This window comes from Colossoma macropomum, unplaced genomic scaffold (assembly GCF_904425465.1).
Source record: "Colossoma macropomum unplaced genomic scaffold, Colossoma_macropomum, whole genome shotgun sequence".
NCBI lineage: Eukaryota > Metazoa > Chordata > Actinopteri > Characiformes > Serrasalmidae > Colossoma > Colossoma macropomum.
In genome coordinates this window covers 31,796,796-31,822,269 of record NW_023494789.1, presented here as the reverse complement: position 1 = coordinate 31,822,269, position 25,474 = coordinate 31,796,796, and the positions used below count along the sequence as shown (strand labels likewise).

The 25,474-nt window shown below is 39.5% G+C and overlaps 2 protein-coding genes across 3 annotated transcripts in view; both read left to right on the top strand.

The window, feature by feature from the left end:
* The window catches only part of LOC118808368 (potassium voltage-gated channel subfamily B member 1-like), a 68,984-nt gene extending 55,934 nt beyond the window's left edge, over window positions 1-13,050 (top strand). Inside the window, exon 3 of the mRNA XM_036570990.1 lies at window positions 10,044-13,050. Within this exon, the coding sequence (XP_036426883.1) occupies window positions 10,044-11,957 (1,914 nt within the window). The 3' untranslated portion in view covers window positions 11,958-13,050. The remainder of the gene's footprint in view (window positions 1-10,043) is intronic.
* A 4,450-nt stretch (window positions 13,051-17,500) lies between these two features.
* On the top strand, window positions 17,501-23,924 carry rae1 (ribonucleic acid export 1). 2 transcript variants are annotated; one of them, XM_036570992.1, is made up of 13 exons: window positions 17,501-17,612; window positions 18,024-18,140; window positions 18,255-18,359; window positions 18,453-18,545; window positions 18,854-18,940; window positions 19,167-19,253; window positions 19,473-19,544; window positions 20,408-20,515; window positions 20,793-20,899; window positions 20,992-21,067; window positions 21,311-21,505; window positions 22,264-22,349; window positions 23,516-23,924. In XM_036570992.1, coding segments are annotated over exons 2-13 (1,107 nt in total). In that variant the 5' UTR covers window positions 17,501-17,612; window positions 18,024-18,050; the 3' UTR covers window positions 23,517-23,924. The 2 variants fall into 2 exon arrangements, with proteins under 2 accessions (XP_036426885.1, XP_036426884.1); XM_036570991.1 differs by lacking the exon at window positions 23,516-23,924 and having other exon boundaries at window positions 22,264-22,353.
* Window positions 23,925-25,474: the final 1,550 nt, after the last annotated feature.

Sequence of the window (25,474 nt, the reverse complement as noted above, 5' to 3'; positions counted from 1 at the left end):
ATGAAAAAAACTAAACTTCCAAAACTGGACTTGAAGAACTTATAAAAAGATGTAGAGAAAAAGTGATGTAACAGCCTAACAACCATGCAAGACCACCAAAACTGTCATCATCAGATAAACAGTACTTTAAGCTTTCATCATTAAGAGAGAGGAGACAATCAATCTCCACTCTTGCTTTAGATCTGAAAAAATCTACATGTTTCTGTCCATCCTTCCACTGTGAGTAGACAGCTCAACACTATGAGTCTGAAAGGATGTGTAGCTGTCAAAAGGCTGTTACTGAGAAAAGGAAAAAGAAAGACCTCAACATCATTGAATATGTTAAGGTTACTTGGATCGCAAGAAGCAGAAAATGCAACCTACGTCTAAGACTGAACTTTGGAAGTGTGGAAAAATGCCTGCAGATTTCTTTGAAACTCTGAAAGCAAGTCTCCTGAAGAGAATCGAAGCTGTAATAAAGGCAAAGAGTGGACAAATTAAATACTGATTAAATATGTAATAAAGTAAAATTAAGGCATTACTCTTCTCTGTGTCTGCTACATTTCGTTCAGAGGACAATAACTGAGGCATAAGTAACAGGATTAGGTCCTTCCATCTGTGATCCTTTAAAAACTAAACAGCATGTGCAGAACAGAGAGCGAAAGAGAGAGAGAGAGAGAGAGAGAGAGAGAGAGAGAATTCCCTTCTCTCCAGCTGAGAGGAAGGGTGTGAAGGTGAGATGAGGAGAAACACACACGCAACACGCTCACACGCAGAGGAAAACACACCCACACCGTGCGCACAGTAACGGTGGCCCAGGGACACCAGCCTCCTCAGAGGAAACTTCCTGTCCAAGTCGGCTTTATATAGTAATGCAATCCTATTATATTTATCCTTCATCGTCCTTTGCCCCAGGTAGCAATGATGTTTTCACTCATTTATTACTCCATCCATCCTCTGCTCTCTCTTCCTCTCTCTCCTATCCCATGTTCAGCCTTCGCAGGGCTCTCCATCTTTATTCACACACTGCTAGCTTTCCTCACCTCCTGCAGAGATTGCAGTGAATTCATTTCTTTATCCGTGCTTCTCGTCTCTCCTGCTGTTTCCAGGCTACAGACGTGTGTTCCCTCCTTGCACCATTCACCATGGATTCTGATCCCAAGAGTACCCTACATCTGTCCACTTGCTAGAGACGGGACAGATACCTGTTTTAAAGATATACTGGTGGTAGAGGTGGGCAATATGACGATATGTATGGCTATTGTAAACAGTTACATCACTTTGCTTTTTTGATTATATAATGGGAATTGACAGTACTTTTAGAACACTGGACGGCAGATTTAGGCCACTTATATAGAGCCTGTATACAACAGGCAGTGTACAGTAACTGCATAAACAGCAAAGTAACAAGTAGCTGAATGGCTGTCAGAGCATTATGTCATTATTCCTTTCTTAGTAGTGCTGTTTTTTTTTGTTGTTTTTTTTGTGGCCCTACTGTTTTGCTTGCACATTTTGTCTAACCCAATAGTCCAACTAAGAAAAACTGAATCATGATATATATTGTGACGTAATCAAGTATTGTGGCTTTTTTTTTCTCACACCTTTACAATCTTGAAATATTAAGTACAAAACCTAGTGATAATCATAAAGTTTCAAATTGTAATAATTTTTATAACTATTCACAATTACCAACATTTGAAATAAACAATCCAATACCTGGTTTGCCTTATCAAAGCTTCATTATATAAAATAAAAGGTGCTGGAGATGGAATTTAACAAATATATGCAATAGCTAGGTAAAATCTGGAATCTGTTCTTTTAACTAGCCTATATTAAGATTTTCTTGCTTATTGTATTTATTTATTTATTTGCATTTATTAATCAATCATTGTAAATGTGTTTCGGTGCGACATACGCACACACACACACACACACACATATATATATATATATATATATATATATATATATATATATATATAGTATTATATAATGTTTATTATATAGTTATATACATTATAATAATATTATATAACTATATTATATATAGTTTATAACTATACTATTTAACTAAATATATTTAGTTAAATAGTATAGTTGTATTCAACAATTTGGCTGCGCTTGGCAAAATTACATGTTTATTGGCTGAATTTAAAATATTAGGAAGAAATTAAACATAAAATGTAGCCTATGTGAAAGGTGCATTTTGCATTATGTTACATTTACACCGATCAAGCATAACATTATGACAACCTCCTTATTTCTATGCTCATTGTCCATTTTATCAGCTCCACTTACTGATGTGTCTGATCCACTCAGAACACCAGCGCAACACACACTAACTCAGTGTTACTGCAGTGCCGAGGATGATCCACCACCCAAATAGTACCTGCTCTGTGAGGGTCCATGGGGGTCCTGACCACTGAAGAACAGGGTAAAAGGGGACTAACAAAGTATGCAGAGAAACAGATGGACTACAGTCTGTAATTGTAGAACTATAAAGTGCACCTATATAGTACGTGGAGCTGATAAAATGGACAATGAGCGTAGAAACAAGGAGGTGGTCATAATGTTATGCCTCATCGGTGTATGTTACATATGTTACATTATGTAACTTTTATGTCACATATTTTTGTGATGTATTGTGTAATTTTATATTCATAAGTGCCATGGTAAATATCCTACTGCTATAGTTCTTTTGAAATCAAGAGTTTGTCCACCGTTTACTGCAGTAACAGCCTCTACTCTTCTGGGAAGACTTTATACTAGATGTTGCAACACTGCTGTGAAGATTTGATAGCATTCAGCCACAAGAGCCTTAGTAAGGTCAGCTACTGTTGTTGGATGTTCAGTTCAGAATTACAAACTTCACTCCAACTCATTCCAAGGTTACTGGAGCTCCATCGCTCCAGAGAATGCAGTTTCACTGCTGAACAGCCAAGTGCTGAGGGGGCTAGCTGACACTTGGCACTAAGCAAGTGACCTGAGGCTTATGTGCTGCTGAAGGGCTGTCTGGATACTTTTAGCCATATATATTTTGGTGTATAACAATACCTTTCATTACAATCCTGTCCCAATTAGCCTTGCAGGAGAGCAATATATGAGGTAACATCTTATCTATTACAGATGACGTGTGTTTAATCTTAGACATGCATAACAAAGACCTATGACATGAGAACACTCTGCACTCAAATGATAAACAAAGCTCCATGTACCTGACATACGCACAAAGCCACACCTCCATACATAAACATACAAAAGCAGGGACTTGCATGGTACTCCCTCCACTTCACTGCATTTGATGAAACACGTTTCAGTCCAGACGCACATTGCTAAAGCAGATACAAGAGGCTCGTTATTCACCTCAGCACACAACAGAAACACACACACACGCATACCCTGCACCACTCCCTGAGCTGCCCGACAGAGGCTGATAGAGCCGGGATAAGCAGGGTTTGTTTGGCAGCGCTGCGTGTCTGGGACAGCTTCCTCCTCTCTTCTCCTTCACTCTCAACAACACTAACCTTGAGATGAAGGAGAGAGGGAAGAGGAAGAGAAGAGAGAAGTGGCCTCCCCCTCTGCCCTCAGGTCCTTCATGTACCCATAAGCAACATCTCTCTCCCGCTTTCTGTCTGTCATATAAACACACACACACACACCTGCGGAGTGCAGCAGCGGCCCCAGGAGGAGATGAAATATTCAGGTGGCCTCAGAGGGGCTGGAAAAGGGGTCTGGTAGTGGTCTAATTACAGACACAGCACAGAGAGTGGTGTGTTCACGTGTTCGCACTTTTCTTTTACTTGTGTGTGTGTGTGTGCTTGAAATTATAAATCTGCTTTTAAACGGTATGTCTGAGCAGCTTTTTTGTTTGATTTGCGAATTTTCTTCTTTGTTTGTCTGTTTCCTTTTCTCAGTTATAGCTTATTGACAGCTACACATCCTTTCAGACTCATAGTGTGGAGCTGTCCTCTCACAGTGGAAGGCGAGGCACAAACACTTGTGGATTTTTTCAGATCTGAAGCAAGAGTGGAGCTTGATTTTCTCCTCTCTCTCAAAGATGAAAGCTTTAAGTACTGTTTAAATGATGAAGACAGTTTTGGTGGTCTACAAGGTCTTCCACGGTTAGGGTTCACTTTTTTCTATGTCTTTTAATAATTTTCTCGATCTCCAGTTTTAGAAACTGTTTTTCCTCTTTTTGGCTTTTGTCTGTTCCTTTTCTTTATGCAAGTGCATTATTTAATATCTAATCTAATTTCATATCTTCTAGCATCAACTCAACTGTTTGTATGTCATAGAAACAACTTTCATTTGCATTTACGTGTAAGATTTTGTCATCACTATCATTATCATTTATTATTTAGCACCGATAGCCGCAATATATATATATATATATATATATATATATATATATATATATATATATATATATATATATATGACATAGGACCATATATATATATATATATATATATATATAGATGTGTGTGTGTGTGTGTGTGTGTGTGTGTGTGTCTATTGAAAATATCTAAACTTAAACCTAATTTTAAAACGCTTTTGTTTAATAAAACACTTTACAAAGTCTAGACTATTTTATTTTTCCTGATATTGCATTTTGGCCCTATTTTTCTCTAGTTTTCCTAAAAACTCAGGACAATTTTGTCCTGAAAATGCTATGACCAAGCACATATGTGCAGGCCCTCAAGCAGAAGATGTGAGCAGGTGCCCCAAGACACCAGTGCATCTCAGCACCTCTCCTGCATATTCCAGTGACCTACTGCACTGGCAAACTCACACTCACACAACCCTCTCTCTCCGAAAACACTCTGCAAATTCCCTGTTATTTCTGGGTTGCTCTGTGTACTCTACCCCTGTGCCTCCCAGACTTAGAGTAGGTGGTTTTCCCTCTGGTCTGCCGAATGCAGATTTTTGACTTCATAATTCATGCATTTCTGGCAGTGCTCAGCTCAATCAGACGTAATAATCCTGTTTGATAACAGGAAAATGTGGATGTGTGTGTACAGTGCTTCTGTATGCGTGGTCACTATCTCCTGAAGCAGATGATAAGACCATTTCTACCTGGCACTGCTTCCCACGGTCCTGTGTGCGCTGTGCGTTTCTCATTGGCCGTGGCTGCTATGTGTCGCATCTGTGTGTCATGCTACATTAGTCATGATTTTATCATACTGAGCCTGCTCCAGCCTCCACACACATGAGACAAGATCTCCATGTTCCATGTAATATAGAACGAGTGACATCAGATGAATGTAAATGGGACCCCAGTCCATTTTCAGCTGTAATAGCCTTCTCATCAAATGCACCTGCCGTTACTTTAAGTTCCAATATCAGAGAAGGAGGCTGGAGTTCAATCAGAAAACCTTTGTAGGTAATTTTTTACTGATTTAAACTGTCAGAATATTTCATAAGAACCACTGTATGCAATGAATACAAGTGGAGACACAAGGCCCCATATCCCAGATTTTTCTTGCATTCTACTGTTTCCCCTGAGATTCACTTTTGACTCTTGCATAGTTTTATGATCTCAAAACAGTCATATTCATTTTAACACGATCATTTTCTGACCTCTAATTATCCCTTAGAATTAAACTGGCTTTTCCAGTTTTTCTAACTGTGTCTACAGTATGAATAGCTCTGTTGGTTGATAAATGTGCTAGTTTTGCAACTTCACAAAAACAATGAATTCAAAAGGATTTGTTTTTGCAGCTTAGTTTCCATATATGGACTGTGTAGTCTGGATAGTGAATGGTACATTTCTAAAACTTTTTTTAAAAACTTGAGCTTTTATTAAAAAAAAATGCAAATTGTTGGATTTAATACAATTTAATATTGCTTGCATCTGTCAAGTGCTGTATGTGCTTCACTGCAAGGCTGTTATTTGACTGAAAACAACAGCATGTGCCATAAATAGTCCTGTTATATGCAAGTGTCTCTATTCAAGACAAAAAAGTTGGTTTCTCAAATCAGATTAAGCCTAAGCCTAGACTAAATAGGATTTTTAATGGTGAAACACCATTGGCATTTCAGTTTCATCCAAGACTAGGCTTAATCCATGTCTGATGAACAGTCCAAATGTATTACTCTTAAAAGAACAATTACAGACATTATTTAAAAAGTTCATCTTGGACAGTTAAATTACTTTTTCACTTATTAAGTTCAATGGGTTGAGGTTCCCTATAGTGCCATTAGCCTTAATAAAAGCTGACAATATCACTGTGTCCATTTGCCATCACACTGAGGGGGACTTAAGCACAGAGGAAGTACAAATTGAGCTGTGGCCTTCATAGCCCTTGCTGATCTTTCTTTGTGCCTCTCTTGGGATAAATCCAATAAATACTCTAATGTTTTTCAGCCTAATTTCTATCTGCTCCATCTTTATCATATGGTAAATGACCATGGACAATACTTCCAGCATGTTTCCAAGTACTTAGAACAGAAACCCAGTGACTTAAAGCACACTTACAGTAGAAGCCAGTGGGCAGCTGTATTAGCATGTTCACTGGCTTGAGTCTGAAGTCAACAGGTTTCCTGTTCCTTTCTAACAGAAAAATAGGTCGATATTATTGTCAGTGCTAATCGACCATACAATACAGATGAGGCAGATAAAGATTAAAGGGGAATTTCAAGGCAAAAGCCTAAAACTATAGCAAAACATGTCTCAGGCATCATACAATATATTTAATCAATCTGTGTAATACCTTTCCTGTGAGGGAGCCTTAAGTGGAATTAAACATCTGGGTACTATCATCAACACTATAAACAGTTCTGACTTGCTAAGTTTCTCTAGAATGGTACATTTAACATCAAACCACTCTGAATGACTTGGTTTACCCTTTAAAGGCTGATTATGCATAAATATCTCTTTAAGTTCTCTCTTGATGTTGGAGTATTGCTTTATTAGCAGTTGAGTTAGAGTTATCTTATAAATGTGGTATGAGCTGGAAAAGGCTGTGCCACTCTGACCAAAAAGCCACGCTTTGGCATAAGACCAGATACTCAGAGATCAAACACAGGTGATCATGGCAGAGTGTATTTAAATATAGTGAACATAAACCTTAATGTAACTCAAATCACCCTTCTGTTCACAGATCAAAGTCAAGAAAGCTTTTTTTAAAGAATTCCAACTAACCATACCAATGACAGTGAGGGCTAATCAAATTTCCAGTTGCAGCTTCGCCTCTTTAACTTTCAGAACACTTGTGTGTATAGGGAGGATAATGAGCCTCTGTCTTAACATAGGAGAACATAACATAACCACAAGCACATCTTACACAAGAGGGTGCTTCACAAAGCAAAATTTCTCAGTTAGCCAGACAAGATTAGCTCAGAGTCAAGTCTGTCAAATAAGAGGAGAGATCCTGGCTAAAAAAATCACAGAAACAATTAAAAGTTTCTGTTGATTTCAGGTGGTGTCCATTAGTCACCAACAGTATTTTGTTTTTCCTAATGAATTGATATCACAGGGTAAAGGATTTAATGGTTTAACAAGTGTTCTCAGACTAATTCCAGATGCATTTGGTTTCCTAATGAGATCTAAAGATGGTCTTCAAAACTAGTGGTCTTCAATGGTAACCATTCTGAAAGCAAAACCATCAGATTTTAATGTTAATGGTTCTTTTTTCAGCAGGGATCAGAGACATTTCCTTAGAAAAAATGTCACCTTAACCTTAATTTATCCAGTTTTACAAGAAATCCTGCTTTGTGAAATGCACCCCTGCTTTTTCTACCCTGTGTGTTAGCATTAGCATTGCTAACATCTCTATAAAGCTGTCTCCCCCAAGGCCTACCAAAACCAAACTGACTTTGACTACAAAGAACAGGAGTACAGAGGGACATACAGAGAAAGAGAGTGCGAGAGATGTGGAAAAAGAAAAGGAGAGAAAAAGATAATGAGTACGGGACCAAGTGAGGAAAGTAGAAAGATGCACAGAGAGAAGAAAGAGAGGAAGACAGGCAGTGTGTCTGAGACTGTGTCGCAGCTCATCTCAGAGGAGACAGTGCCTGTCAACAATCATAGCCTCCTGCTGTCACCACAAACACCAACAAGTGGCATCTTCGCTATCCAATCATTCCACTGCCACGTCCACACCACTCTAGTCTCACTGTCAGTCAAACGCACATGCTAGGCTCTGTGCCATAGCTTGTTGCCAAGGAAACACCACATCAGAAAATGCAAGCTTTGGGTTTCTCTTAGAAGACTTCACTTCTGTCAGCATTGTCCTGCTCCTGGCTGTATGGCTTTTTTCCTTTTTCTTTTTTAATCTGCGGTTTTCATCTGCAGTATATTCTCTCAACTGTACAACAGCACTGTAGTACTATAATCCTTTTCTTCGTATCAATGCACTTGTTAAAAAAGTTTAAGTTTAATAGACAAGTTTTGGAACACTTTTTATAGTACACCAAATGTTATGTTTATTTCAGTTTATCAGTGAACTTCATACTGCTGTAACATGATACAAGTTTGATACTGTGAGGTCACTAGGAATGCAAACTTCTTTTGACTGATAACCGACTGTCACTATTCAGTGAATAATTGTTAAATGGCAACCCCAAAATCAAGGACATAACCCATCGAAATGTTAATCGTAAAATGGGTGGTTCCAGTTCTAAAAGCTGACTGGATGAGCCACGTCTGAAGTCATTGTAATCTACTTGATACATGCATGCTTATAAGTGCACACATTACCAAGGTTGAAGTGTGTTCCTTGTGTCAACATTTAACGTAGTACTGATGGGACCAGGCATAAGCGTGTATATCACAGTAAGCAGCTCAAAAAATATTAAGCATACCCTACGTAAGAACCTGCTTTTGTTTAAAACAAGGGGCTGATGACTATAATATGTTTATATGACTGAAAAATAAAAAGGTGACAAAATGACAGGAATAAATAACATACCAAAAAGTATTATATATAATTTTTTCTGATGATATACGTTGCTGGGAGTGAGCTTCACACATACAAGAAATACCATCTTTATGAGAAAAATTCTTTTCAAAAACAAATGCATATACAGCATTTTGGAATAAAACTCTTCATACAATGGTAGGCACCAATAAGTTCTATACACTAAAATTCTATTTGCTATTCATTACTATCATAAGTTAAAAGAAGCATAAATGCCATGACCAAGGCTAGCTTTGGCTCAGTGTACTTCAATAGGTTTCAAAAAAACCCTTACCATCCACCACGTCCTTCTCCATATAAATAATTTTACACAGCCATGTGTAATTTCCTCACACCTCTGTACATCACACTTCCTCTCAGAGAACAAGGACAAAACAGTTGTCTTTCTTATGGAATGTTTGCTTTCAGCATGGTACATTGTTGTTGTCATGCTATCGTTCTCTCAAAAAGTGGTCCCAGATACTGCCTATTGAACCCTCACACAATTAAAAAATATTCCTAAACTTGAAGGAAAAACACGCCTATTAAAATAAGAACTTTTGTTTATTAGAAATAAAATAAAATAAAATTAACATTAATTGATTAAACATTTTAGCATTGGTCAAACCACTGATTGTCAGTTAATGGTTGTTTTATCAGTTAAATCCTTCCTATATTCTATATTCTGTAATTTGGCTGAATTGCTGTAGCTCTATACAAAAAGCAGAAGGAGAATTAGCTCAATAAGTGGGTCATGAATAAGTAATATGTCCCAAGCATCAGCTTCACAAAAAGACTCTTATTATTAACTCCAGTCTCCTTTGGGTAACTCAATGCTGATTTGAAAGGACATTTCATATCACCACTGGCGCAGGAGGTAACAGATCTTAAAATACTGAAGAGCACACTCAGATGTGATGTTTCTCAGTGACCATGCCAGGCTGCAAACAGGGCCGCCAGATTTTATGATGATTACCTCAAAATCAGGGGGAATAAATTCCATGATGCATCACCATGGTTATTTTCGCATGCAGTGCTATATTTGAGACACAGCCAGCTGAAACTGCTTTGAGTTTCCTTGAATGGAGGTGGCATAGTTCTGTTATTTTCATGTTTTATCTTCTGCAATACTGACTAGTTTTGGTTTTCACTGTGTTTCCACAGGTCCTGGCCATCATCTCAATCCTGTTCATTGTGCTTTCCACCATCGCCCTATCTCTCAACACCCTTCCAGAGCTACAAGACATAGACGAGTTTGGACAAGCAACAGACAACCCTCAGCTGGCCCATGTAGAAGCAGTCTGTATCGCTTGGTTTACCATGGAATACCTTCTTCGTTTTCTGTCCTCACCCAATAAATGGAAGTTCTTCAAAGGCCCACTCAACATCATCGACCTGCTAGCCATCCTCCCATATTATGTCACCATTTTCCTGACTGAATCTAACAAGAGTGTGCTGCAGTTCCAGAACGTGCGGCGAGTGGTGCAGATCTTTCGGATAATGCGAATTTTGCGAATCCTTAAATTAGCTCGTCACTCCACTGGACTACAGTCACTGGGATTCACCTTACGACGCAGCTACAATGAACTGGGCCTACTAATCCTCTTTTTGGCCATGGGCATCATGATCTTCTCTAGCTTGGTCTTCTTTGCAGAAAAAGATGAAGAAGACACCAAATTCAAGAGCATCCCTGCCTCCTTCTGGTGGGCCACTATTACCATGACTACTGTGGGCTATGGAGACATTTACCCCAAGACTTTATTAGGAAAGATTGTAGGTGGTTTATGCTGCATTGCCGGAGTGCTTGTCATTGCCCTGCCCATTCCTATCATTGTAAACAACTTCTCAGAATTCTATAAGGAGCAGAAGAGACAAGAGAAAGCCATCAAGAGACGAGAGGCTCTGGAGAGGGCCAAGAGAAATGGCAGTATAGTGTCTATGAACATAAAGGATGCATTTGTTCGAAATGCAGAGCTCATGGATGTGGTGGTGATGGAGAAGACAGAAGAAAACATGGTGAAGAAAGAGAAAGTGCAGGACAACTGTCACACTTCACCAACCCGCTGGAAATGGACACCAAAACGCACCATCTCTGAGACCAGTTCCAATAAGTCTTTCACTGGGAAGGAGCAAGGCTCTCCAGTTAGAGCCACCAGTCCATCCAGCCCACAACACCTCAACGTCCAGAAGCTGGAGGAGATGTACAGCAAGATGGGTAAGACCCAATCCCAGCCAAACTTGAACAGTAAAGAGCGAGGTCCATTGTCTAAATCAACTAGGAGGAAGGATGAAATGGAAATGAGGAGTATTCCTGCTGACCGAGCACCCACCACAACCGATGGTGTGATGGATATGAGAAGCATGTCAAGCATTGACAGCTTCATCAGCTGTGCTACAGATTTTCTAGAGAGCTCAAGATTCTCACATAGCCCTATCTCAACCCAACCTAGCAGAGTCAGCGCCAATCCAGGACTGGAGACCACCCTTGAGCATGAGACCATGAAGAATCCTGTTGGTCCACCCAAGCCTGGGCGAGCCATGTTCTCCGACAGCCCCCGAGGTCTACGAATCAGCAATCCCTTAAAGTCAAGATCCCTCAAGGTCAACTTCTTCTCAGGAGAAACCACGGGTCCTACTGCAGATTCAACCCACGGCGGAGGTTCTGTTGCTCTCTCAGACAGCTCTGTCATTTCTGAACGTTCCGTAATGAGCCCAGAAGTGTCTGTATACACCACTGCCAGCAGCAAGACTCCACCCAAGACTCCTGAGACACTGGTACCAACTGTTTTCACATTTCACGATGCGTCGATCAGCAAGTACATTGACGCAGATACAGATGACGATGACCACCTTCACGATGGACCGGGTTCTAGTCCATCAGAGCGTCTCTTAGGCAACATCAGCCCCAAGCTCAGCAACAGCTCTCACCAACGAGGAGCAAACCACCTAGAGTTATCCCAGAGGATGCTGGGACAAAACAGTCTGTTCTCCTTGGAGGGACGGTCAGTGGGTGGACAAGAGAACCATGTGATTTCAGGAGACAGAGGGCGCTCTAAAACAATAAATGAGAATAATTAAAACAGGGAATGTAGCCCACGACAACTGGAATTATGAATGGTGGCAAGGGTAACAGAACACTGCTGATGGGAACTTAACCTAACACTATTCCAAATCTGAGCAAAACACATGCACCATAACAGCTGCACTTCCATGGATATAGAGTACTCAGTAGACACTTTAGGATAAACTCTTTAATCAGTTTGCTGCTTGAGCCAGCAATGACAGTTTGAATAAGAACTATTAAAAACATTTGCTAGAGACAGAATCTAAGGATGCTTGACAATGACATGAAGATGGTTGACATTTTCCAACCCCAACCCCAACTGTTTTCAGTCCCACTCTATAGAATTAGGTACTTACTGAAGCCATTCTGTGCAATGAGCAATTTCACAGTTTTTTTTTTTCCAAGGATGAATCTTCCTCAAAACTGGCCTTAGTTTTATGAGCCGACAGTATGTGTTGTCTTTGCGAGTGTGGGTGTGTGTGTGTTTAAGCAAGAGGGAGTGCATGAATGCCAGAGAGAGAGAGAATGAGCAAGATATAGAGAGACCAAAACAGTGAAAGAGAATGTGTGAACAGCTGACATCAGTTTCCCAACAGACGCATCGTCTTGTGTGTACACATGCTCTCTGTTTTCAATACAACCTTTTTTCTAAAAAAGATAAATTAAATATTTAAGTTTGCTTGATTTCCCTTCTCCTCTGCCTAATGTCTCAGAAACAGTCCTCTGTGCAGATATGCAGGTGCAGTGCTTTCAGAGGTAACAGCCACTGTGATTCACCGTCTTTGGTCAGATCATGTCATAGCCCATGTGTTGATCATCAGATTGACTTGTTTGATTATGTGTACAGCTCCAATCTCTGTTTTATTTGTTTTTCTCTTTTAATTATGTGACTGCGGAACTCCTCCTATAAAACAGGCAATGGAATCGTCTACATTGTTCAACAGAGCCATGCTCCTTCGTTGATTGACGGAAACCACTCAACATGTTAGGAGCAAAAACAGCCGAACTGAAAGGACAGCCTGAAAACACTTTTTCTTTCCTTTACAGCATTCAGGAATGAAAACTGAAAGAAGATGCTGTTGATTGTATAAAAGAACAATGCTGGAAGTGATATACTGTTCTAAATTATAGTTAGATACTCTCAGCTCTGGTGGAATACAATAGACTTCGGTGCGGAACAAAGAAAAAAAAAACAATGAAGGAATCATAAATGTATATTTTTAAAATATTTTCTAAACGATGGAACTTAGATGAATAAATTATGCTACTCTCTTAGTTTTGCATTTCAATATAAATAGTATAAAATATTTATTTTAAAGGGATTGTATTTACTAGATTATTTGGTGAGGTAATCTCTTTGTATTGTTTGCTACTGTCTCCTGGTCTATATGTTGTGAAATACTTCTGTCTTTTTATTCATTTATCCTTGTACGATAAATGGAGCCAAAGAGTTGTTCACTAATACGGCTGACACTAACGATCCCCTTAAAGGGGAATTGTACCTATTTTTTTAATTTTATTTCTGCAAAAGTCAATCACTGAGGTGTAAACAAACTCATTCAGAGAGGTTTGAAAAGGCATATTGTAGAGAAAAATTACTGACTCGAACCTCTTTACAGTGGTGGTGATAGGAACCAGGGGTCATGATGTCTACAATGCATATATAGCCATTTTATTTACTGTACGAAATGACTAGTGAACCTACACGTCTTCTGAGTTTTTATATGTGTGATATAATGGTGTTGATAATGGTAAAATAGTGCTAAATCCAATAATAATAATAATAATAATAATAATAATAATAATAATGTTTCTTTGAGTACTATTTTGTCTTAGAATGCCCTGCAAGTATTTTTAAATACATTTTAGGCCAAAAACCAACCATTTTCAAACTATCATGAAACAATGTCAGGCATCAGGCAAAGTTTCATAAATATTTAATGTAATCCCTTCCTGTGATGTAGCTTTCAGAAGTATTCACCTATTGGATGTCTCATTCCTATCACCACCACTATGAACAACTGTGACTCAGAAAGTTCCTCTAGAATGGAGAATTTCACATCAAACCACTCTGAATGACTGTGTTTACAAGTGAACGATAAAACGATGCAGGAATTTTGAAACATTGGTGGAATTCCCCTTTAACACTCTCCGGTAAAGTCAGGGCAGGACTCAGCGGTCTTTAAAGTAAAACTCTGGAGCACCCCAAAGCAGCTAGAACTATGTGTTGCATAGACTGTGTTTTAGGGAGATTTTTTTAAAAACAATTTTGATATTTTTGTTTACCTTACATGTTGAATAATTGATGACTGCCACATAATAAGGAACTTTTCAAATGAGCATATTTGCCACATAGTTCATGAAACATTAAAACACAGTTAAATGCTCAGAGATTCAGCACAAAATCACGTTATATGTCAGATTTGCAGCAAATACTGCCCTGCCTTAGATTGCCGGTTACAGATTCTGAAAGCTGCAGACGTTAGACGTACTAATAATAGAGATGGGCATTTGCTGTCTTAGAAGCCATATTACATAGAAATGCACCAACATGCAAAGTGAATCAACACTCCACATGCAAATGTGGGCATTTATAAGCACACAAACATCCTTGACACCATCTTGACACAGCGTAGGCCGCAACTACAACTCAATTAACTTCAGTGCACACTAGGAAAAGAGTCTTTGAGACTGCAACTGTCTTAGTGTCCTACCTGCCCCAGTGTGTGACAGATTCAGGTCACATCCATCTCATCCTATTGATCCAGCTCTCTAGTGCTCCCCATCACATGAAAGATTTACTGCCAGACATACTGAAGCCATTAGCATGGGTGCTAATTGCTACTGAGTTAACTTATAACCGCAGATTGGTGCATGACCAATAGCTCGACACTAAGCTGATCACTTGCTCTGAGTGGTTTTGCCCAGGCTGAATCTCTGTCAACAGGCTGAAGGCATTTGATATGTAGAAGTCATAGGAAATTTTCAAGATTCCACTTGTGCATGAGTCAAACTAAAAATAGGACAGACCTTCACAAAGAAAATAAGAAATTATTTAGATGACGCTGTCCTGTTTTCCTCTTTGGCTGTTGACGTTTCTACATTAAAAGAGGTGGATACTTTGTCCCTTTGTCTATGTTTACATTGTCTCTATGTCTGTCCCCATTACTTTCTGTCCTCCTTTCATGACATTTGTTCTGGCAGATCTGTTTGTCCGAGGGCCACAAGAGTCTAAATGAAAGGTAAACACGTTCAGCAAGGAATAAAAACACAGAAAACTGGGCTGTAGGTGTTGTGAAAGTGCGAAGTGCACACAGAGAGAGAGAGAAAGAGAGGGAGAGAGAGAGAGAGAGAGAGAGAGATACTCCAAACAGGTATAGCTCTGACAACACAGTTTCCATGGTGATAGCAGCACCATCCAAAACAGTCTGGCACTGACAGGCTGTCTGGCCTACCGAGCATGGAACGTTAGTCAGACTCATGTAAAACTCAACACTATTATCCCTCATGAACCACACAGGTCACTGCATCACGTTACCATTACGGCCGTTTGTCCGCAAACAGACAGTGGACGCAAATAAAATAAGAGAACAAGCTGAAACACTGTGTGCTGCCTTGTCTGACCTACTGTGCTGGCTCATTATAGTATGGTACTAATGCATTATGATCAGAATGTGACAGGTCAAGACAAAGGAGATACTGGATTCATTATTTACAGAGTCCTTTCTTCGTTTAAAAAAAGAATGAAAAGAATGAAACCATCTGAAATGCACAGGACGTAACCTATACAACTGCATCAAGCTTGAAAAGGTAATGTAACTATCCATTAGCACCACAGTCATTTTTAGCGTGCCTTTTTTTTTCTCTCTGAGTCTTCAATGAAAAAAAAACTGTGATGCAGGTAATCTCATTAAGAGGATATGATGGCTGCAGATAGTGAACATGAATATGAACACTACTAAGATTGCATATACATACTATATTGAGTTATGGCAGCTTGCAAGAAAGGAGAGGAATATCTGTAGAATTTGACTGCTGCTTAAAAAAAATCAGAAAGGAGGAAATCTAGAAAAAGGCACCAAGACTTACACTGAACTGTGCTGAAACTTTCTGAAGGCACATGTGTTTCTTCTACTTCAGAGTCCAAACACTGAATTCTATAAATAAAGGATCACGAATATGTTTCAAGAGCACCAACAAAAGTTGCTTATGTGAACAATAGTTGCTACATTTTTTGTGCTTTTAGGACACAAATTTACAGCAATTTAAACTTGTCAGGTTTATTAGGATAGCCCCCTATAAATCCCCTAATATCTACAAGTGTTCAAATTATTTTAAAAGAATCTGGTCGTTAGGGTTAGGATCTCCACCAGGGTTAAGTTTAGGACCAGGGTTAGTGTCAGGATTAGGTTTGGGGTTGAGGTTAAGGTAGGGATTAAGAATAGGGTCAGGATTAGGGAAAATTCAGTTGAATTTAATAGATATTTTGTTTAATTTATCTCAAATGCAATTTGAGCAGTCATACGGTGTCTACAGAGGGCTGTCCAAATAAAGTGTTACGTAGACGTGTAGTAATACTATGAAAATGTTTAATTTCCTATCTGGCTTGCATTTCTGTAAATTTCCTCAACTGCCAAAGCTACATAAACCCTCCCAGCAACAGAACCATCTATGGCCGCATTATTGGCCCTTTGCTTGAAAAGTAGTTTTACGACGCCCTCGTGTGGCGTGCAAAAGAAACTATTTACAAACAGCATAAATGTGATTTAGTGGTGCATTTAGCACACGCGAAGCTCTTTTACCCTCCCTTGTGACTTTAAAATACTTATACTCAAATGGCTGAAGCGAGATTAGGTCTGACACGGAGTTACCTTGAGGGTCCTAATAATGTGGGCAAAAACGCAATAAAATAGTTACTAAATAGTTAAATGGATATTAATAATAATTTTCTTACTTTTTGTGCACATTATTAGGAACCTAAATTTTTTTATTCTGAGGTCAAGATTCAATTAAATTTTCGCTATTTTATGTGTTATGTGTGTTATTTTATGTCTTATACTACAGAGATTGGTTTGCCTCAGATAAATGAAAGTTCTCAGTAGGTAACTTTTCAATGATAGCAAGCAGACCTATAACAAAAAAGCCCCCAAACATCGACTATAATATTTGATATTATATGAACAACTTCAAAAAAGTCATTTAGTTACTCTGAGGGAATGCAGCCAGATTTCGGTCACTGCCAGTTTCCAAAATACAGAAAATGAAAGGTCTTCGGAAGAAGGCGAGGGACATATTTTTGATACAACTATAAATTTTAAATAAATAATTTTAAAGATTTTTTTTTTTATCAAATCACACCCTTAGAAAAGTCAGAGACCCCTTAAAAGTCTTTTCTAAACACTGTACTGTAAAATGAAGCATCAACGTTTGATGTCTCAAACAAATGAATGTACTATAAATAATAAGTTAAATGATTAATATCGATCATATTGATTACATGTGAAATTACAACGGCGCCTAAAATGACGTTGTCTTGCCAAAGTCTTACATCATCAAACTGCGACTCATATTTGGCATAAGTGTGGGAAAGTGAGCTCGTCTCGTCTTAATGGCGCATCAAAAATCCTGAACCGGTGAAGATTTAAAGGGAGCTGTTAGTCTTTTGCTCGGTAATGTGCTGCTGTGAAGCAGTCTTATTTACACACAATGTGTTTTATTGCTCTTTGCTGTTTGGCCGTGTGAAGTTGAGAGAAAAGCGCGGTTGGCCAGTTAGCTTAGCTCCGCTCGCATTACACCGAAATGTGTTTTGCCGTATTAGTAGCTAGCATTAGCGCTAGATGTCTACTAGCAAGCTAACGCCATTATAACAAACACTATCTGGCCCACATTTATGCAGTATTACTAATAATTTTGTGCGCTTCTTGATATTAGTGGGAGTATCTGAGTGTTCAGGAAAGCTGATAAATGGCTAGCTTACAGGCTAACGTTACTCCGTCTCCGCGGGCTGAGCTCGGATGTCATTCTGCCTCTTCCTCCTGTTTTGGAAGTCGTCCAGACCTCACTGTTCCCTTTCTCCTCAGCTTTCTGCTCTCTGCCAGTAACCTGCGATGAGTTTGTTCGGCTCAGGCTCCGGTTTTGGTACCGGAGGCACGGGAGTTTTCGGCAGCACCACAACAGACAGTCATAACCCAATGAAGGTAGCTAAAGCACTGTCAGTACAAAGGCAGTGTTCTGTTAAGCAGAGCTGCAGACATTGTTGTGTTTGTTACTCGCAAATCGCCCACTTTCTCTTATTGGTCTTGTTGATGCAGGATGTTGAGGTAACGTCCCCACCAGATGATAGCATAAGCTGCTTGGCCTTCAGCCCTCCAACTATGCCTGGAAACTTTCTGATTGGAGGCTCTTGGGCAAATGATGTAGGTTGTTGTTAACGTTATAATAGTTATAACACAGATATGTTGTGCTGTGTAATATTATGTAATACTGTTTATTGTGCTCTGTGATATCAGGTGCGATGCTGGGAGGTGCAGGATAACGGCCAGACTGTTCCTAAAGCTCAGCAAATGCACACAGGGCCAGTGCTGGATGTCTGCTGGAGTGATGTACGACAGATTATACTTTAATGAATTATTCTGCTTAAATATAATCTTTGTGCTCCAACTTTTCACTAAATGTGTTTACGAGCACAAAATTCACAAAAATTCTACTGATTTAATCCTTACAAGTAGACTTTAAACATAACTTGGCATGCACATAATAGCATGCAGCTTCTGTTTAAGTTATGTTGTAGTACTTTATGATGAACTTGCAGGCACCAGCTGTCCTAATACCGTCTTCTACCACCTGTTTGCAGTATTTTAAGTGTAGCAAATGTACAAAGAGTTACAGATACAGTTGTCTGTATTAACAGGATGGAAGCAAGGTCTTCACAGCCTCCTGTGACAAAACTGCCAAGATGTGGGATCTAAACAGCAACCAGGCAATGCAGATAGCACAAGTAAGACATTTTTTGTTCACAAACACAGGTACACTTGTAAGGAGAGAATATTGTGGAATCAACAAAGGAATAATTATTGTCATTATTTAGTCTTATGTTAAATATCTTTGTTTTGTGTGTGTTTCTTTTAAGCTAGCTTTTGTAATGTGGTTAAACATTGACTATTTTGATTAATAGGCAAGTGAAACTCCACTCCCTAATGTTGTTTTTTGTTTATTTTATCTAGCATGAAGGTCCAATCAAAACAATCCACTGGATAAAAGCCCCAAACTACAGCTGTATCATGACTGGCAGTTGGGACAAAACACTGAAGGTAGGTGCATGTTGTGGTTAGCCTAACTGCTTCACTTCCTTTGGGTGTTTTTGAGTGCCCTTTTCTCAGTAGCAGGCTCACTGACACAGTGTCCTTACAGCAATTTGTTTGGCTGTAGCCCATTAGATTTGGTTGCATGCATTATAGGTTATGCTACCTATGATTAACACCCCTGAGTAAACTGACACTGGAATTACTTTCTTCCTGGCTGATTGACAGTTCTGGGACACACGCTCTCCAAACCCCATGATGTCTTTGCAGATGCCAGAGAGATGCTACTGTGCTGATGTGGTAAGCAAGTGATCAGACATTAGACTTTGCATCCAGTGTTTCTTATGAAAAAATCTGTGATTGGTTGGACGGCTGTATTTTAATTTATTTTAATTTTAATTGAGTCTTTTCTTGCTGTGAGTAATGGATTAAGCTGTGTCGTTGTTTTAATGGTACACCAAAGTACTGCTACAGGTGAAATGTTTATTGTGGATTAAGCAAGGATGCAGAGCCACATTCTCTAAATATAAGCAGTGGTTCTTGATCTCTGTCCTGGAGTACCACTACACTGCACTTTTTAGAGTCTCTCTTGCTCCCAGCATACCTAATGAAAGTAATGAACTAAATAAAAAGCACTTCCTGAGGAAAACTGGGTGTGTTGGTAGAGAGAAAACAGTACAACCTGCGGTACAGAGGTGCTTCGGGACCAGGATTACGAAACACTGAACTTGAGCTCATAAGCTTTCACTTTTTTACTCTGTTCAGTCTGGTGTGCCTGCCTTAGGGAATATTTTTCCCTGTACATCTTTAAACTGTCCCAAACAATTGAATACTGTGGCAAAATACCTTACCAAGCAAAATACCTTACCAAAAATTATTTCACACAAAAGCTTCTGCTCTTTACAGTGTTGCTCTTGCATAAAAGAACAACTCTGTTTTTTCACTCTTTTGTCTACTCGAGAGTTTTGATGCGGGCACTTCAAAAGAATTTTATTATTCGTTGTGTTGGCAACAGCCATATGCTGAAAGTGCTCTGGTAATAGAAATGTTCAGATGAAACCATAAAGAAAAGCGCAGTACAACCTCATTAGTGTAGCATTGTTGTTGTACATTAGCAAAATACAATTTTTATTTCTGAGTGCTTGCTTTATCTTTGTGTAAAGGTTTATCCTATGGCAGTAGTGGCCACTGCAGAGCGAGGCCTAATCGTATATCAGTTGGAGAATCAGCCATCAGAGTTCCGGCGTATAGATTCACCTCTGAAACATCAGGTTTGTCCCAGTTTTTCTTACTTCTACGCTAGCTGTGCACATGGAGTTGAACGGAAAAGGTACAGCTCACTGGAAAAATTTTGAAGGAAAGTTTTAGAGGCTTTTCAAGCATTGAAGTAGGCAAACCATGATACAGAGATTTGTATTCAGATTTTTTTTTAACGAACAATACTTCAGTCTAACAGTGCTAAATCATATAGTGATATTTTTCATATTTCTGTGTCTCCCCCCCTCAACTGTGTGTATTTTGATTTCAAAATATGTCTGTTTTGTACAGCACCGTTGTGTGGCCATCTTTAAGGATAAACAGAATAAACCCACTGGCTTTGCGCTGGGCAGCATTGAGGGGCGAGTGGCCATTCATTACATTAACCCACCCAATCCGTAAGTCCACAAAACCAATCCAGCCTTCTACACTGAGTGACTAGTTTATGAATGATATAAAATGCTCAATGAATTTTGTGTTGTTTTTCTAGAACCAAGGATAACTTCACCTTCAAGTGCCATAGATCCAATGGAACCAATACAGCCACACCACAGGATATTTATGCTGTATGTACACTGGCTTGTTATCATTAACAGATCTTACATAGATCTAATCACAATAAGCAAGTACAGTGTGAAAGTTAACAAATTCACAGAGATGGTTAAATTGAATGGAGTAGAAAAATGCTAGTTATAACCAGGCAATGGTACCATTCTGTGTTGTAACCTGTGCTTATAAATAATGATAATTTTGATGTTATTGATATGGTTGTTCCTGTATGTATCTTATGTCTCTGTATTCTTTCTTAGGTCAATGCTATTGCTTTCCATCCAGTGCATGGCACACTGGCCACAGTGGGATCTGATGGCCGCTTCAGTTTCTGGGATAAGGATGCTCGCACCAAGCTGAAAACCTCTGAACAGCTCGACCAGCCAATCACAGCTTGCTGCTTCAACCACAATGGAAATATCTTCGCCTACAGCTCCAGCTATGATTGGTCCAAGGTACAGCCTACCATCAGACAGGGAAATTGTGCATAAGTCGACAGAGAAAGTCATGGTATTTATAAAAGCTGTTAAATGCACACTATGTGGAACTCTTTTCAGTATATGAAAATGATGCAATTGCTTTAATGACAGTACAGTTTTCTATAAACTGTCTAAACCTACACATTCATGTATTGGCTAGGTGAGAAAATTGTTCTCAGCATTTCGACTGAAAGGAGTTATTTTTAAGAATGAAGAATCTAGCCCATGGGTCTTATTCGTCTTATTAGTCTTACTTGCAGAGGGCTGGTGTGGCTGCAGGCCTTCGTTCCAGCCAAGCAGGAGCACACCTCATAAGTGTTTGAAGACAAAGACTAATTAAACAAGTGGAATCAGCTTTGATTGGAAAGGAGTACACCCTGTACATAAAAGACAGGGAACTTCTGTTGTAGCTGATGTAAAACATTGTTTCCCGGCTCCGGTCCTGGAGCGTTATTGTTAACCAATTATCATGTCATTTTTAAGCTAATGCCGATGTGTGAAAGTGTGAGAAACAACAAAATATGCAAGGCAGAGGCTCTATGACTAAGACTGAGAACCAATGACCTAATTACACATAAGAAACTGTTGCCATCTGCCTTTTTTTGCAATACAGTTTTTGTAGCTGTGTGTGTCTGTGCATGTTACAGAGACTCTTTGGTTCAGGTATTAAAATGGAAAATAAACCTGCAGTAAAGGTTCTTCTCCCTTTTAATGTCTGATGTTGTACTTCATAGGGGCATGAGTACTACAACCCCCAGAAGAAAAACTACATCTTTCTGCGGAATGCGGCTGAGGAACTCAAGCCTCGGAACAAGAAATGGTGAGAGTGGGATTTCCGTTACCATGGAGATGGTGTCTGTCGCCAGTCAGGGCTGGGGTTGCCCTGCTTCTATGTGCTGACTCTCCTCTCTGTGCTCTGTTGCCCTCCTCAGCATCCCAGGATGCTTTGCATGCTGGAACAAGGGCGTTTTTGCAGGGGTTTGCTGCTGTTTAGAGTTACAAGGGTCAGAATGTAAAACAGAAATGTTGCTCAAAGTTCGCAGGTATTGTTCTGTAAAATGTCACAGTTTCTGACTGTCAGAACAGTAGTTAGATGCATAGCTCAGATCAGAGCTGGATTGTGCTGCATCCAGGCTTTGTGGTTACATGTAGATCTGTTTTCACTGGGAAAGTGGGAATGCTTAAGTAGTCTTAACATTCAGTGATGGAAGCCATAATTCATTCCTGTTTGCATTCAGTTTCTGTTGGTTTAATTTTGTGAATCCAAATAACATTAGTAGTAACATTGATTCACTACTGATCATAATTACTTGGTAAAAGCTGTCAATGGAGCACGAAGCCTTAAAAGGGGAATTCCACTGATTTTTCAAAGTTTCTACATAATACAATTGTTAAAACGTGAATAAAGTTATTCAGAGTGGTTTGATATGAAATGTTTTGTTGTAGTGAAGCTTACTGACTATCTTTACAGTGGTGATGATAGGAATCAGGGGTTGTGATGTCTGCAACACACATATTAGCTATTTTATGTACTATTCAAAACCACCAGTGAACCCACAGGTGTTTTTAGTTATTATTTGTATTGTTGATAATGGTACAATTGTGATTGTTTCTTTTGGGACTTATAACACTTTATAATTCCCTGCACTTATAATGTCCTGCATGTACCTTTCCACCGTTAGCACAGAGCATTTCCACTGTTAGCACAGAGCATTTCACATCAAACCACTATGAATCACTTTGATTACATCTTAACAATTTAATCATATAGGAATTTTGAAGAATCGGTGGAATCCCCCTTTAAGAAGCTTACCAAAGACAAGAATTGAAATAAACTGAAAGAAAAGTGGTATCTTAGAGTATTTTGTTCGACGTGTTGAAGTGTGTTCTTGTTTTGGGGGGAGGGAGAGAGAAACAATAAACGTGATTTGAAAAAGAAAAGTGCTGTGATGCCTTATGACTGACCACTACCCCTCCTGTCTTTAGATCCGTCAAGCTGTCACATCTCGGAAGACCTGCGTTAGTGTGTAAATACGGGAGAGAGCGAGAGACTCCTTATGGCTAACATCTGGACCAATGGCGTGGCATTGCATACTTTGTATGGACCAATCAGGAGGGGCCATCCGCCCCTATGAAATGGTGATGACAGCTAATGGCTTTTGAGTCAAACAAACGAAGCCATGCTTTAGTGTTCTTGGTGTACCTTATATTGTTGTTTATTCTTTTTCTCTTCTTTTTTTACATTCATGACTGCAGCTCTTTTTTTTCTTTTTTTTTATATTGCTTTCCAAAGAAAATGACATTTCCATCTCTGCTTTGCTGTCACAGCATGGTGTAGAATCCAGTCTTGATTATGTGAAACCAATAAATAAATCTCTGCAGGACTCTCTCCACATTTTGACATATTTCTATTCTTATGTTCTGGAGGAAACAAAGAGGGATTGTGTTTGGTGTGTGTCTCTCAGCGTATCCAAGGTATCTTACTTTAAATCTCTGGTTCCTACCCGTGGTCCTGGAGTACCCCCTGTACTGCGAATTTTTGTGTTCTGATCCATCACAGCGACGTCAACTCACTAAGAAGCTTGTTAATTAACTGATTAGTTGAATGTGTTTGGAGCAGAGAAAATATCAAAATGTGCCAGGTTTAGGAACAGCTGCTCTAGATAATGTTCTCCATTGGGAGCTTTTACTCTGTTTGGTTACACCTACAGTCAGACTGTTGGTTCAATTTTCAAGCGCTTCATGCATTTGATAACTTGCAATGGACAAAAAAGGACAATGAGCAGGGCAGTTAGCACAAAGAACCGCCTGTTTAGGATATTGTGACTTTTACGAGACAGTTTTAATTCACATCACCAGTGTGAGGTCGGTATTATCTAGCTGATCACTACAAAGCTTGCATTTTTGTAGATGCATTGTACTTGCTGAACATGTGAATGTTATGTACTTTGATACTAGTACAAAGTAAATCATAGCTACTTTGATATTTGATAAATTTATATTGTCTAAAATAGGCATGAAATGTTTCTGAAGAGAAACCCCACAATCAACTTTGATCGCTTTTAGGATTTATGTCCACTAGGAGGCAGCGTGTCACTTCCAGTCTTTGGGTTGAAGTGTGGCTGATTATCAAAGCACACAGATCAAAGTGAGTGAGTGCATCAGGTGAGCCTGTGGAAAAGACGAGCGAGCCACTGGAGACTTATCAGTAGGATATGAATAGCATGTTGGGGCGAGCTACAAAGGCCTGGAGTGAGAAGGCTCGCATGCCCGGAGTGTAAAGGTGTGAGAACTGCCACCTTGCTGCAGTCATTAGACCATCACCTCACTGTCAGCTAGGACTTCAGCACTTCGCAGGGGCACTCCAATAGAACGTGGGAGAGGAACTGCCAAGACCAGACCGGCCTGAGCGTCATTCCTTCAGTCTTAGATATTTGATGCCCTTTAGTTCCTCCCACAATGCTTTGCGAGTGTGTGATGAGAGCAGGCTGTACCTCTTAGTGCCATGAACGGTTCACCATGGTCCAACGGTGGCTACAACTGGCACAGTTACATGAGTGAAGGAGTGAACAGTGGAGGGGTACCCAGTGCATGGTGATACAAGCCCTGGCCTGTTCTGCTGCTGTGCAGAGGCTTGGTTGATTGATGCTGTTCTGCATTTATGAATAATGCAGAAGAGGGCTCCAAGGCCTTTGTGACATGACCCTGCTTTAGGTCAAAGGAGCTGAAAATCACAAGCCTGGTGCAGTACTGCTACTGAGTGTACAGTTCAATAGAGCATGCTGAATTCAACAGCTTGGGCTCTAGGATGATGCTTTTAGACCATCATTTTCTCAGAATGTTGTTTGTGCAGTGTAGAGTTATCTATGCAGCATTTGTTTAGCCAGTATTGAAAGCCCCTTCCTCTACACCATAGAGCACACATTTAATACATTTAAGTTCATT

Excerpts from the sequence above, each read along its gene's own strand:
- rae1 (XM_036570991.1), top strand. The coding sequence starts at position 18,051 with ATGAGTTTGTTCGGCTCAGGCTCCGGTTTTGGTACCGGAGGCACGGGA. Across the intron at positions 19,545-20,407 it reads GATGCTACTGTGCTGATGTG|GTTTATCCTATGGCAGTAGT; the intron begins GTAAGCAAGTGA and ends CTTTGTGTAAAG. Across the intron at positions 21,506-22,263 it reads CCAGCTATGATTGGTCCAAG|GGGCATGAGTACTACAACCC; the intron begins GTACAGCCTACC and ends TGTACTTCATAG.